The sequence below is a fragment of the Octopus sinensis genome, linkage group LG20 (genome assembly GCF_006345805.1).
Source record: "Octopus sinensis linkage group LG20, ASM634580v1, whole genome shotgun sequence".
Lineage (NCBI taxonomy): Eukaryota > Metazoa > Mollusca > Cephalopoda > Octopoda > Octopodidae > Octopus > Octopus sinensis.
Window position 1 is genome coordinate 29,801,576 of NC_043016.1, and position 16,540 is coordinate 29,818,115.

Consider the following 16,540-nt stretch of genomic DNA (forward strand, 5'->3'; position numbering starts at 1 on the left):
GGGGAATGAGTTGAAGTGATATCATGAAGCCTAGTACTTTATGGTACTTTATTTTACTGCCTCCCCCCTCTGCCCCATCCCTTCCAAAAGATGATTGGTTAAGCTGACCTTGATAGGGTTTCAATTCAGAATGTAAAGAGCTAGAAGAAAAACTGCAAAATCATTTTGTTCAACAATCCAACGGTTCATATTGTGATACAAATAATAATAATAATAATAATCCTTTCTTCTTAAGGCACAAGGCCCGAAATTTGGGGATAGGGACTAGTTGATCACATCAACCCCAGTGTTTCACTGGTACTTATTTCATTTAACTCCGAAAGGATGAAAGGCAAAGTTGACCCTGGCAGAATTTGAACTCGCAACATAGTGAAAGGCGAAATACTGCAAGGCATTTTGTCCAGTGTGCTAACGATTCTGCCAGCTCGCTGCCTTAAAAATAATAATAATAAGGGTAATAATGGTCTCTGATTTAAGCACAAAGCCAGCAGTTTTTAGGGGATGGGGGAAAGTCAATTACGCTGATCCTATTATTTGGCTGGTGCTTATTTATTAACCCCGAAAGGATTAAAGGCAAAGTTGAGCTTGGCAGAACTGGGACTCAGAATGCAAAATTGAATGAAATGCTGTTAAGCATTTTGTCTGGTGTGCTAATGGTTCTGCCAGCTTGCTGTTGCTGCTGCAGCAGCAACAACAAACCTTTCTGAAATTTTGGGGGAAGGGGCTACTCGAATACAATGACCCCCAAAAGGAAGAAAGGCAAAGTTGGCTATGGCAGAATTTGATCTCAGAATGTAAAGACAAATGAAATGCCTTGCAACAGTTTGTCTGGTGTGCTAACAATTCTGCCAGCTCAACACCTTAATAATAATAATAATAATAATAATAGATTTTTGACAATAACTAGCAAATACATAGATAAAAGAAAATATAATAGTTTTTGACCAACTGATGATGATGATGATGATGACGAACCATTTACATTTTTAAGTAATAAGGCTAAATACCTTGCGTGGTGTCTCCCTGCTAAAGTAACTATAGGCTGAATATTTCAAGTGACACTTATCACCAGTGGTATGATTGGTGATGTCCATTTCTCCATGGTTGTCTACCCACAGACGACCAACAATGATATTATGTACTGTTGTGGTTACCTTTCGCCATGTGTAGTGGTCACCAGTCTTAGTGAACTCAAGATGGCTGATACCTGTAATGAGAAAATTTACAACTTTTGTAAATGACTTCATGGCATTTAATTATTATCATTTATTACTATAAAGGACAATCATTTGTACACTCTAGAACCCACCCACCTGCCCCACTATCTTTTCTCCAGACACAACTACAGTTAACTCTTAATCCTTTAGCATTTAAACATTAATAGTCTGCCTGTTTTATAGTCAAACTGGTCAGACCCGGCCTCTAACAACCACCCTATAAAGTCATTGTAAAAAATAAACAATCACATTGTTGACATTTTAAAGCTATGAGATAATGCATGATTAATTCAGAATGTGAATAAATAAAAATTACACTTGACAGAGTAATCTGAATGCTAAAGGGTTAATGTCCATTTTCTATGTTTTTATATTTATAGCAGGGATTTTTCTGAAGCAATTTTTAACACTTCTGATACCAACCCATCTGAAACGACCACCTCTGATTTCAGGATTCAAGATCAATCAATTCTAAAGTGTTCATATTCGAATTAAAATTATAACATCATAATTTTATGTAGGAAAATTACTGTTTTACAAATTGGTTTAATGTACCAATTAACATAATATAAAAGTTGGTTAAATCTCTCAAAAATTCATTATCATTTTCAGAATTCTGATTACACAGTTATGTTCATACAATTCTATATTTAAGAGATGAGAAAATATGTACATTATTTACATTTGACAGATATTTGTCCTCATCTTGTTAACACAACGTTTTGGCTGATATATCCTCCAGCCTTTATCAGGTGTCTTGGGGAAATTTCGAACCTGGGTTCTCATTCTTAAGGTATTTTTTGATGTTGTTGTTGTTATTGTTATTATTATTATTATTAGTAGTAGTAGTAGTAGTAGAATTCAGGTCACTGCCTAGAATTGAACTCAGAATCTTGGGGTCGGTAGCTACTAACCCCAAGAATCTGAGTTCGATTCCAGGCAGTGACTGGAATAAAAATAATAATGATAATAATAACAACAACATCAAAAAATACCTTAGGAATGAGAACCCAGGTTCAAAACTTCCCCAAGACACCTGATGAAATCTGGAGGGTATATCAGCCGAAACGTGTTAACAACAAACAAAATGAGGACAAATATCCATCAAATGTAAATAATGTACAGTTATGTTCCTCCCAAGGATTAGCACTAACTGTTACCCCATTCCCCTTAATGGTGTTTGAAACTTGCCGAACAGTTGGATCTGACCCCAATGTTTTGCCACATAGTAAACACAAGTTGATCATGTGAGCAAACCCACTTTCAGTCCAACCAATGGCATTTGTCCATGTGATAATCCGGTTGCATGACTAGAACCTTCTGCCTACAAATGCAGTTCATTTGAGCGTGTAAACTTTAGAGTGATCCGATTCATGGTAGGTTTTACTCTCGACACACAGCTGTTTTCGCACCCACGTATTTAACCTTATGCAACACACCATAGCATCTCAGCAACAAGAATATGCACTGATATGTAAAAACTAGCCCGAATGTTGAATTTCTGAAAAAAGATTATCTGAACTTGTAACTGATGTCATTTCATCTGAATATTCCTCTTCTTGTACTGCATGAACAATTTTTATACTAATATAGCAATAGATAATGTTCATATAAATTAAAACAAGTCTTCTCCCTGGCTACACTATATTTGCATTAGTCTAAGATTAGAAGATGGCTACTTCAAAGTGGAAGCGTCCTACCAACAACAATGAAATATACCAGATATATAAGGTTTTGGAAAAAAAGACTTACCCATGGGTATAATCTGAAGATATTTGCCACGGAATTTGCTCATCATTGTGAACTCCTGCCACAAGCGCCAACCCCTTCCTTCTGTATACTGTGCACACATTGGAGGATGGTGACTTACCTAAATAAAAAGATCGTCAGTGTTATTGCTAATCTCTTGAGAAACAACTGTTAGTCAACAACAATGTAGTAAAATGCCCCTCCCTCCCTTCTTTCCTGACACTTTGGCTGGAATAAAATAGTTATATTATCGGTTCATGGAATGAAAGTATTAGAAAGGCTGTTAAAGAGAATAAAAAGGAAAGCAAAGATAGATGAAACACAGTGTGTATTTACATCAGAAAGAGACCTGAGTAACAAATTGGGTTTGTAGTTTTTTATATTTTTACTGCTTAGTCACAGGACAGGGACAGTGCAACACTCATGATACTTTATTCTTTTTTAGGGTCTTCAAGACTGGTTGAGTGAAGGGAAGACTTAAACCAAAGACCTGGCCCAAAGCCCAGGTAGTGATGTTAAACTGGTTAATGGATAAAATTTATCAACCAAGGAGACAGAGCACTGGCTTTAGCAAGTACTTTATGGTATTTGTTTCCAATCTTCTAACAATTCCAGCAATGCATTATTGCAGAATGGTGCTTTATTTTACCGAATTCCAAAAGGATAATAAATGGCAAAGTTGATCTTGGGGTGCAGAATAAATACCAGAAGGCATTTTGTCCTACACTTAAATGACTCTACCAATTCATTGCTTGTTGATCTGGAAAAAGACTCACCTTGATTGGTGACATGAGCACTGAGAGAGTTAGGAGAGAGAGCACACATAGTTGTAACAGCAAAAAAACGGGGACATGGATGAGTTTGGAATGAAGGCTGAGATGCATTAGGGCTCAGCATTAAGCTCACTACAATTTGTAATTGTAATGGAGGTGCTAGCAATAGACATTAAAAGAAGGTTCACCATGGGAGCTGTCACACGTAGATGGTCTGACATTAATAGCAGAGAATATGGATAGACTCATCCTCATCATCATTATTTAATGTGTTTTCCATGCTGGCATGGGTTGGACAGTTTGATTGAAAATTGGTAAGTCTGGGAGCTACACTAGGTTCCATCCAATCTGGTTTCAGCATGATTGCTACAGCTGGATGCCCTTCCTAATGCCAATCACTCTAGGAGCGTAGCGAGTGCGTTTTATATGCCACTAGCATGGGTGCCATTGACATGATACTGACATTGGCCATACACTTAAATGGTGGTTTTTATGTGTCACTGGCACAGGTGCCAGTCAACCGGCACTAATATCAGCTATAGCTTCAATTCACTTGGCCTGACAAGTCTTCCAAACGTTTGAGGGGTGATTTTTGTGTGTCAGTTACATGACATTGAAAAGGGAAAATTAACAAAAACTTTAAAAAATAGTTGAGATAATGTTGTAATCCAATGTTGGACTGTTATACGACCACTCCAGTATAGTTGAATAGTTAGTTAGGCAGGTATGACATAACTATCTATGACCGACTTCTTGACATCACAGTATTTGCAATGTCTAGCACATACCACTTGTGAGGGAGAGGTGTTCCATTATTATTATTATTATTCCCATAACATATAACCCCACCACTCCAAAAAAAAAATACATGCATGTGTGAGTACATATATGTGTCTGTGTGTGTGTGTGTGTGTGTGTGTGTGTGTGTGTGTGTATATATATATATATATAAATAAATAAATATAAATACAACCTGCTCTGCAAGTGCTCTCCATCCATAATCATCAGTGCGATCACACTCATAAGTCTCTCCAAGCAATGGGTTGAAAGGCTTGCTGGTACGGTTGGTAGTAGTGGAATAAGAAGAGATGGTAAAAGCGGCCACATATGCCATCTGTTCAGCAGATAATTCACAGCGTGCTGCCTGGTCAAGGCACTCAGAATATTCAAAGTCTTCAGTAAGTCGTTGTAACATTGAAAGCGGCTCATTAAAATTAACCTACCAAGAGAAAATTTAAATTAAACTTAATTACAATCAAACAGGCTCTATATTTTTGTTTTCAGTCTTTTTTCAGGTATAGTAACAAATAAAAAGAATGTGTAAGAGAAAACAGAAGATATGAAACAGTGGTAGCACAACTTACAGGCATGGGGATTTTAGAAAGCTCTTTGCCAATACAATTTTTCATAATGCTCCATAAATTCAGACTATAGTTTGGTCGTTCCAATATAGCTTTCCGACGAACCCTTGGGCGTTGTCCTATACTACTTTCACTGATAGAGCTTTGCCTGTTTTTGTCTTGACTGGCATTTCTTCGGTGTGAACATTTAGCACCATCTTTCTGTAAGACAAAATGTACAGATTGAGAGAGAGAGAAAGAAAGAGAGAGAGAGAGAGAGAGTGAGTGAGAGAGAGCTATAACCACAAGGTTGATTACTACAACATGTAATCATCATCACAACATTCTTTCATGAGCTCTATAAAAGTTTACAGAAAACATCATCAACAACACCTAACATCGGGTTTTTGGTAGCATAGGTTGGATGTCTTAACAGGAACTGGCAAGGCCAGAAACCGCACCAGGTTCCAGTCTGTTTTGTCTTGGTTTTTATGGCTGGATGCCCTTCCTAATGCCAACCACTTTACAGAGAGAACTGGGTGCTTTTTACGTGGCACCAACAACCACATCAAAGCTTTTAACATGGTGCCTTGGGTTTAGGCCACATGGTAGGAAGGTCTTCTTGAGTACAGCAATTCACTGTATATCTCACCACATACACACATGCATAAACAAAACTCTCAAAAGTTTATTTCATATTTCAAGTATCATACTGTGTTTTGCTCTTAGTTTCTCAGAGTAACCTTTAGATCACGATAAAAAATTTTTTTTTAATCTGTACTCTCCATTTACGTAATTCTTTGAAATCAGTCAGTATTGTCACTTACGTTGCACTGGCACATATACACTTTCATGGCACCAGTACAAGTGCAATTTATGTGGAACCAACACGAATGCATTTTACGGGGAACCAGAAAGTGCATCTTATTGGCACAAATGCAATGTTACACAATGTCATTTTTTCTTCTTCCTTTTTTTAATGTGACTGGCATTCATGTCAGCAGGGTGCAAAGAGCACCATACGAGTATGATCGTTACCAGCGTCGCTTTACTGGCACTTATGCCTATGCTAGTAGGGTGCCAAGAGCACCATCCGAGCGTGATCGTTGCCAGAGCAGCCAACTGGCTTCCGTACCCGTGGCACGTAAAAGGGCACCATTCGAGTGTGATCGTTACCAACGTTGTGCCGGTGGCACGTGTAAAAAGATTCGAGCGAGGTCGTTGCCAGTACCGCCTGACTGGCCCCCGTGCAGGTGGCACGTAAAAGGCACCCACTACACTCTCGGAGTGGATGGCGTTAGGAAGGGCATCCAGCTGTAGAAACTCTGCCAGATCAAGATTGGAGCCTGGTGCAGCCATCTGGCTTGCCAGCCCTCAGTCAAAATCGTCCAACCCATGCTAGCATTGAAAGCGGACGTTAAACGATGATGATGATGATGATGATGATATCAATTTTTATAACCTTCCAACAGACATAAATGTAGCAAAGAAAGATGTTTACAGTTCTTGTAGAATCTTTCTGACTTGGACTTAATATTCTGCAGAAAATATCAGAAAAATGGTCAATACTTACTGAAGTTGTCCTCTTAGGTGAAGATTCTGATTTAGCACAAACAACTCTAGCCTCTTTGGTATTATCTTCCCCATCTGATTCTGATGAACTTTGTGGCTCAAGGACTTGATCCAAACTGTCAATGCTAACACCACTGCCAGTTCTCCTGGAAACAACAGACATGATAATAAATAGAAAGGTTTTAATATATCTTACCTCATGCTCTATACCAGTGCTCCGCAACCAGTATGCCGCAGAACAATGGTGTGCCACAGTGTAACCTGAATATAATTTTTCCCCTTATACTTTTAGTTATATTTTTAGTTCAGGTGTGCCACCAAATTTTGAAAAGAATATAAGTGTTCCACAAGTGAAAAAAGGCTGCAAAGGTCAATCTCCATCAAGCAACACTTAAAATCAAAGCTGTTGCAATCATGATCAATCTTCTGAGTTTTTGTACAGTGAGAATTACATTGCCAAATGTGTCTGAGGATGACAGAAGTGGGGAGGGGGTAGGATTTTAGCTGCTATATTTAGAAAATCAAGCAACCACATAGAGGTTTCTTCATAAGAGATGTTTCAATAATGTTGCACAGTTTTGCAGGCAGAACTGCCACTAATTGAAATTTTTCTTTTGTTTTTTCAATAAATTTATTTCTTTACAGTGTCTTGTGAAACAACAACTGTTGTTATTACTATTATTATAAACACCACCATTACCAACAACATCAACAACAATAATACCACAAGCACCTACAACATCTTGTACAAGTATTACGATTACTAAAAATAATGAGTTCCAAGTTTGGCAGCAGGCCACAAATTTCGAGGAGTGGTGTAAGTCAATTTAAACAACTCCCAGAAGCCAACCCCAGCAGGATTTCAACTGACAAGAAATGTAATACTACTAGGAGGCATTTACTCCACCACATTACTGTTTCTGACAACTACTAAATGATAATAACAATAATAATAATAACAATAATATTGTTAACAATAAATATATCACTTTTAAACTCTCTTCATATTCAAAAAAATCCAATTTTGTTTGCTAAACATTGCTAACGTAAACTTCCGGTAACACATTTGTTTGTGTCATTCCAGAAAAAGCATGTCTTCAATATTGTGTAGTGATGGTCGTGGTCGTGGTGGTGAGAAGAATAGAAGAGAGAGAAAGCTGGTTACAAACCTATGAGTTTTGTCATATGGAAGCGCCACACTGAATTCTTCAACTTGATGTTCAACTGCTTCAAAGAATTCATCTTCATCAGAAGACTGGGGAACTAATAACAGATATAAAAAAAACAAAACAAAACAAATTATAAATATAATAATAATAATGATGATAATAATAATAATATAATAATAATAATAATAATAATAATAATATAATAATAATAATAATAATCATGGTTTCAAATTTTGGCATAAAAACCAATAATCTTTAAGGTAGGTGGGTTTGAGTCAATTACATTGACCCCAGTGTTCAATGTACTTATTAAATAGATCCTGAAAGGATAAAAGACAAAGTCGACCTTGGTGGAATTTGAGATCAGAACAAAAGATGGACAAAATGCTGCTAAGCATTTTGCCTGGCATGCTAACAATTCTGCCAGCTTGCCTTCTTAATAATAATAATAATAATAATGGTTTCAAATTTTGCCACAAGGGCAGCCATTTTGGGAGAGGGGATAAGTTGATTATGTTGATCCCACCAGTGTTTCACTGCTATTTAATTATCGACCCAGAAAGGATGAAAGGCAAAGTCGATCTTGGCGTTATTTGAACTCGGAATGTAGCGGTGGGTGAAATACTGTTAAGCATTTTGTCCAGCATGCTAATGATTCTGCCAGTTCTCTACCTTAATAATAATAACAATAGTAATTTATTTGCTGCAAAGGCAATAGCTGGGAATGCATTAAAATCAATGAGAAAAAAAATGACATGAAAAACAAGCGTGCCACAGGAATGGAACAAGGGGCTTGAAATATGGGTACCCCATAAGTCCCCGATTACCTTAACTTCTAAAGGTAAATACTTGTGTCTTCTGCAACGAATATATATATATATATATTATATATATATATATATATATATATATATATATATACACACACACTGGAAGTAGAACCATTTACACGGGCCCACCTTTCAGTAAATTTACTGGAAAGCAGGACCTCCTCCTCCAACTTCATTTTCTTCTCGTAAGAAGTTGATAAGGGCTTGACCAAAGAGTGAAGTCACCAGACAGTGGACAACTGTCTTTCTCTTCAGGCCAAAGGAAAACTGTTTTATGTCAGATTTTCCACACTAGCATGGGTTAGATTAATACGTGTTATTGAAGTAATGTTTTTATATGTGGAAGTTTTCATTCCATTTGTCTTTGAAAGACCAAGTATATCAGATTTGTTGAAAGTGTAACTCAACAAACACCGTTACTTATAGCTCAGTAATTTTCAGTGAAGTGCAGAATGTAAACATTTACACACACGATGGGCTTTGTACAGTTTCTGTCAATTGAATTCACTCTCAAGGCATTAGTTGGCCCAGAATTATGGCAGAAGACACTTTTGTCCAGGGTGCCACACAATGGGACAATATGTCAGGAGTGTGCTGCCAAATTCATTTCATACTAGACTGGGATTTATTACATCAACTCCATAATAGGGTAAAATTCAAAACCAGCTTCTGTGTTTTTTCAACCAAGAATGTCTTCCTCTATGATTAAATAGAGGAAGACATTGTCTATCAATCTGCCAACAGCAACAACTACCATTATCAATATTTTCTAGAACAGGAACACAAAATTTGGGGGTGGGGAATAATAGATTAAACCTTTAACATTTAAACCAGCCATATCCAGCCTCTCACACTAACCCTACAATGTCATTCTTAAAATAAACAATTATATAATGAAAATCTCGAGGCTATGAGATAATGCATAGTTAATTCAAAACAATATGAATAAAAAAGGATTACTCTACCAAACATAAGGTTTGGTAGAGGAATCTGACATGCTAAAGAGTTAAATCAAGCCCAGTACTTGTCTGGTATTTTATTGAACCTAAGGGACAAGAGGCAATGTTGACTTTTGTGGGATTTGAACTCGGAATGTAAACAGCTGGAAGAAATGCTGCAGGCCTTTTTTTGCCTGATATTCCAATGATTCTTCCAAAATGACCAGGTGTGTGACACTAATTTAATCAATGCCTGAATCACTTATTTTAAAGAGTTCCTCTTAACTTAGCTAAATCTTCAACTGTACCACCTCGGCCCTCCCAAAACTCCTAACTCTTTTACTTGTTTCAGTCATTTGATTGTGACCATGCTGGAGCACCACATTTAGATGAACGAATCAACCCCAGGACTTATTCTTTGTAAGCTTACTACTTATTTTATGTTTTTTTTTTTTTGCTGAACTACTAAGTTACAGGAATGTAAACACACCAACACTAATCATCAGGCGATGGTAGGGGGACAAACAGAGACACACACACATACACACATAAATACGTTCATACATACATATACACATCTGCACTGCTAGATGCTCCTGAACCAATTGTTGAGCGTCCCAGCCATAAGAGACCAATGCTAGATGTGTTAAAACAATTGTCGTGATTAATAATGAATTCTTGTATATATACCATCCTCCATTTTTCATTTGCCATATATATATATGTACACACACAATGGGCCTCTTTCAGTTTCTGTCTTCCAAATCCACTCACAAAGCTTTTGTTGACCCGAGGCTATAGTAGAAGACACTTGTCCAAGGTACCATGCAGTAGGATTGAACCAGGAACCATGTGGCTGGGAAGCAAGCTTCTTACCATACAGTCACTCCTGCATCCGTTTAATTTATTTATTTTTAAATTTCCTTTGAAAGTAATCTATATATATAAAACTGTAGTTGTGTGAGTGTCTGTCCCCTTCGATTTAGATTCCTAACTCCTCCCACATTTTGCGGTGCAGTTTAACCAAATTCGGGTATCTTATAGTCGTGATTCATATCGAGCCCGTCTGGCTATTAGCGCACGTCTACGATGAGTCTACGATTTTAAAAATAATTTAACATAATTTTTTATTCCATTTTAATGCATAATTTTTCGTGTGTCGATGGCGGCGGAGTTGGCGTCCATGGTCACACCTGCACCTGTTTGCTTCTCCCCCTTCTTCCCTCCCTCGTGAAGCTGTGGGGAAGGGAGTGTAAGGAAATCAACGTCTTAAAGTGTTGTCAAGGAGACCAGCGTTCTTTTAGAACAACGACTTCATGGCTTGAAGACACCAAAACAGAAATGGCTAAGTAAGCCCGAATTGGCATCTATAAGGGAAGTAACTCTCTAAAAATGCTTATATAGTTATTTCCCTTACAAACCCGAGCAACGCCGGGTGATACTGCTAGTTTCTTATAAAATATGAGCTACTGTGAAGTTTTACAATAACTTGGAAGCAATGATTGGTAAACTAACACCTGATAGAATTTAATACCAAAACTAAACAGATCGCTATAGCAGAAGCAGCAGAGGCTGTGTTTCTGCAATGAAGAGTATCAAGATTGAAGTAATACTGTTAAAGCACAGAGATATGTATCCCACAGGCATGGCTGTGAAGCACCTTCTGCTATAGCCCTGGGTCAATCAAAGCCTTGTAAGTGGATTTGGTAGACAAAATGAGGAAAAAAGTCTGTTGTATGTATGTATGTGTGTGTGTCCTTGCCTTGACATCACATAATAGTCGTAAATGAGTGTCCCTGTCATACATGCAGTATTGCTCATTTCTAATATCCTGCATGAACATGTCTAACCATTGTGAAATATCATCTTGCTTGGAAACCAGATGCATATCCTGTCTCGTGACAGGATGGGCATCTGGTTGTATAAAACTTGTCTCAAATTTTGTCAGACCCATACAAACATACAAAAAAAACGGTCATGTGATGATGATGATGAGGCTTTGTATAATGAAATCACTTGAACTTCAAGGGGACTATAGTACCTAAATGTATTATCATAAAGCATATGAACCTTCCGGTGTTGCCGGGTCATAGTGCTAATAAATAAATAAATACTAGGGTTAATTTATTCAACTAATTACTTCAAGGATGTGTCCCAGCATGGCCACAGTCCAATGACTGAAACAAGTAAAAGACAAAAGTGCCTTCTACGAAACCCTTGAGTTAGCTAAACCTGTGTGAATGGAATTTGATAGAAACCATACTGAAACTATACACACACTTGACACTCCATCAGTTATGATGACGAGTGTTCCAGTTGATTCAATCAATGCAACAGCCTACTCGTGAAATTAATGTGCAAGCAGCTGAGCACTCCACAGTCGTGCAGTAACTCTAACGCAGTTCTCAGAGAAATTCAATGTGACACAATGGCCTTTTGAAATACAGGTACACTGCACTTTTGATAGCTCAGTGAACTGGAGCACACGACAAAACAGTGCCCCTGCATCAAAGAGACAAATAATCATAAAGGCTGATAATTTAAGGTGTTGGAAAACTAACTATACAGCCAACAGCTCAAACTTTATTGCAGCTACTGGGCAAGACACAACGATACTGTTTGCCACAATCTGTCTGACTGACAAAACAGGTTCCACTTCTATGTCCCAAGAATAGTAAAATATGAGGAGTAAAAAATGGCATAGGCTGGTGAGAGACAACTAAAACAATATATATACACACACATATATGTCAGCACATATGTATGTATACACACACACATACATACATATATTTATGACAACAAAAACCTACCCAAACAAAAGATATTAAATACATTGTTTTGATAATTTTTTTTTTTTCCTGATTTGGTTTTTGAAGGTGGGCAGATTAGGTATTTAGAAATAACAAACTGGTCTAACTACATTCTCACAACAATGCTATTTCTTTAAGAGCTATTTTTGTACCTGAGTAGGAAAAAAAAAACAAACAAAAAATTGTCTATAAAGCAAATAATCCTAAAACCATGTGCAATATTATATTATTAACCACATTCGAAGTGTGTGTAGTGTGTGTGTATATAAAAAGAATGAATGGAAAAGAAATGTGTATTTGAAGGGAGGGTGAAAAATAATGGTTTACATAGCAGAAGTCGCAAAATTATATATGTATGAGTGTATATATAAATATATATAATTTTATATAATTATATATAAAGCTGCGATTTCTGCTTGCAAACCTTAATATATAATACATAATATATATATATACATACATACACACACACATATATATGCAAGCTATAGTAAACTATGTAGCAGTCAAAATTAGCCCTGTTGCATTAGACTGGCAAACAGCCAACGTCACAAACTAATTGGTTGGATGACTTTACAGAGAGATTCTTTGAGTGCCATAACACTGAACAGCAAAATTAGTCCAATGAGGCAAAACCATAAACAATATCATAAATAAGCAGCCAGTGGTAACAAATCTTAAAACTTACAAAAAAACACTTTGCAAAATATGGCAATATTTGCCTGGCCAAGCAGAGGAAAAAAGGTGCATACAAAAGTTGTACATATGTGCTTTGAAGAAGTTCATTTTACGACTACATGGTCGCAAGTCTGACTTCAGTGCAAGACAAATTGGGAAACCTTATACTAATAGTTATGGATTAGACAATAACTTTTGAGTGGGGTTTGGTAGGTGAAAACTACACATGCATGCGAGCACATGCATCTATGTGTGCATGTGCACACATACATGCATGTCCATGGCTATGGTTTTTGTTTCCTGAAGAGTTTACCTTCGTGTCCTGATAGGTTCCATGAATTATTGGTTAATAATATAAATATGAACACACTGACATTAAGTATTGGGCGGGGGGGGGGGGCGATACAATGGATTAAACTCTTGAAGGTCGTGCCTTAAATGCTGCAGTTCAGTGACATACTAATAAAAGAATACATACATACACACACCTGTGGGTATGTATGTGTATATATATATGTGTGTGTGCGTGAATGCCTGCACATGTTATTTTAATGCCAACTGTTCCGTGCTTGGACAGGTCAGAGTTTTCTATGGCCTGATGCCCTCTCTGACACCAACCTTCACCCATTTCCAAGTAAGGTGATAACCACCACCACTTTCTGGCAGACAAAAAAAGAACTGGCCTGGATATGTTTATGTAGAGAACTGGAAACAAACGGTGTTTGAATCAGCCTTTTGTTTGCCATCAGAGAACACATGTGAAGATAAGAAAAAATTACAAACACACACACATAAATATATACATATGTTTTCACACACATATATACAACCTGCATCAAAGCACAATGGGGCAGAGGTTGGATTGTTGGGACCATGATAAGGCCATTGGTTCAATTTAATTCACGAGTGCAGCTCTCCCACGCCACGACCTGAAGCTACAAAAGACAAAACTCCTAGTGCTATGTAGGGACAATGATCCCTGAACCATGTAGTTACATAGTGAATGTTTTAATTGTACAGCCATGTGTGTGCCTGTCCATACACACCGTCTCTCTCTCACTCTCTCTATCTCTCATGTATGTTTAATGTCTATTCAGATCCCCTATCAAGATGTCCCACTGCAGTAACTTGCAGATGTGTTGCTCCCATCTGACTTCAAGAACCTATCTGATCTTTTGACTCTCAAATTTAGAGAGACTGAGATGTTTCTGAAGAAGAGGAGACCCAAAAGTGGGCCCTATGCAACAGTGATACCTCATTCGAAATTTACAAACACAGCCCTGGTATCTCCAGAGTGCCAGTGAGTGTAGTACAGTAAACAGGGAAAAAAGAAACTAGATTGCATGCGTACACACACACACACAAGCCACCCTTATCAGTCATAAGATAAGTGCTTTATCATGACTAAGAGTTGTTTTGACACTCTTATTTCTAGCAATGTTGGTGCTAACTAGTACCCCAATCACTTTAGTAACATATATAGTTCTGCCTTTTGGTTGTAAATTGCAAATAAGCCACCTTTATCATATATATATATATATATATATAATATATATATATATATATATATTATATATATATATATAAGATAAGAAAATGGAGAAATACATCTAAATCAAATATCAATTACCAGATAATACTCAATCACATACTTTATTAAACCACCACATAAGAGACATATATATATATATTATATATATATATATAAACAGTGTAAAAGCTGAAGACTACTTGTCCCAGGGGCAGCCTTTTGCTATCAAAGAAGATTTTTCAACCCAGTATTTACATGTTTTTATTTATAACTTTATATGCTTCGAGATCCACTCTTCCAAAAGCCAATTATCTCATGTTCTCTTGAACGATTATCAATTCTTATGACAACCATGCATGCATGCATACACACACACACAGTGTACTTTTCTGTGATGGTAAAAATCAAGAAAAAGTACTCCATCTGGTGAGAGATAAATATTATTAAATAAATACAATGGGTAGCACATAAAAACCATATATTGTGTTTATTTAAGAACTTCTTTCCTTACATAAAATACACCATAACATGAAAGAATGATTACGACAGGCATCTTCGGAAAGATTGCTGGTTTAATGTTGTCTGTGATTGATTACATTACTGAAGAACAACAAGCACAAAGTGAAACTCCTCTCAACTTTCGGGACATTAAATGCTCAACTGTAGTATAATTGTAATAACCATTTGTCAAGAGATGAGAGGAACAGAAATTAATTGAAATGATAACAGGCAAACAAAACAGCCTACTACTTTTAAGGAAAATAAAAGTACAAGGCACTTAGGAAAACATTGGATAGCTCAATAGGTCACCCATCAGCGATGACTTTGAGAGATTATCCTAACTGCAAATGAGTGACACTCAAACATAAACAAAATTCCCTGAAATATGAATTTTGAGGGATAAATCAGAAGCTTTGTCATTGTCAAAAAATAATAAAAAAAACAATGGATTATCAACACTGGTTTCAAATTTTAGCACAAGGCCAGCAATTTTGGGGGCTGGGAGTAAGTCGATTAAATCAACCCCAGTGTTCAACTGATATTTGTTTTATTGACCCTGAAAGGACGAAAGGTAAAACTGACCTCAGTGGAATTTGAACTCAGAACATGAAGACGGATGAAATGCCACTAGGCATTTTGCCCAGTGTGCTACCTTCATCAACATTAACTTAGTTTGCATTATATGCACCAATTGTACATTGTAGAAGGCAGCGAGCTGGCAGAAACGTTAGCACACTGGGTGAAATGCTTAGCGTTATTTCGTCTGCAGCTGTATTCTAAGTTCAAATTCTGCTGAGGTTGACTTTGCCTTTCATCCTTTCGGGGTCGATTAAATAAGTACCAGTTATGCACTGGGATCTATATAATCGACTTAATCTGTTTGTCTGTCCTTGTTTGTCCCCTGTGTGTAGGCCCTTGTGGGTAGTAAAGAAATAAGAAACATTAGCATGCCAGGCGAAATGTTTAGCAGTATTTCATCTGTCTTTACGTTCTGAGTTCAAATTCCACCAAGGTCGACTTTGCCTTTCATCCTTTCTGGGCTGATAAATTAAGTACCAGTTGTGCACTGGGGTCAATCTAATCAACTGGCCCCTTTCCCCCAAATTTTGGGCCTTGTGCCTAGAGTAGAAAAGATTATTATTATTTACATTGTAGCATCAAAAGCCATACTATCAAGGTTATTGATGTTTTCCCCCAGGATGGTTTAAAGTCATTCTAGAATGGAAGAATATAAAATGTAAATAAGCAGCTTAACAGTGACGCAGTACACTTAAATGAACTTGAAGTGAGTACTATGCAAAGATCTCTTTGATATCACCAGAGACTCTCTTATCATTTGTTATTAAAAAATTGGGGGGGGGGGAAAAGAAATATTATTATTTCTAAATCTCTCAACAAGAGACATTCAGTAACAGTACTTTTAAGTAAA

General features: G+C 37.0%; 1 protein-coding gene across 6 annotated transcripts in view; it reads right to left on the bottom strand.

Moving 5' to 3' along the window:
- Positions 1-16,540, bottom strand: part of LOC115222696 (oxysterol-binding protein 1) — a 221,710-nt gene that overhangs the window by 20,443 nt on the left and 184,727 nt on the right. For all 6 annotated transcript variants that reach the window (XM_036511611.1, XM_029793018.2, XM_029793021.2 and 3 more), the window contains 6 exons: positions 7,821-7,914; positions 6,653-6,797; positions 5,104-5,301; positions 4,713-4,958; positions 2,970-3,087; positions 1,008-1,207 (listed from right to left, as the gene is read on the bottom strand). In XM_036511611.1, the coding sequence (XP_036367504.1) occupies positions 1,008-1,207; positions 2,970-3,087; positions 4,713-4,958; positions 5,104-5,301; positions 6,653-6,797; positions 7,821-7,914 (1,001 nt within the window). The remainder of the gene's footprint in view (positions 1-1,007; positions 1,208-2,969; positions 3,088-4,712; positions 4,959-5,103; positions 5,302-6,652; positions 6,798-7,820; positions 7,915-16,540) is intronic.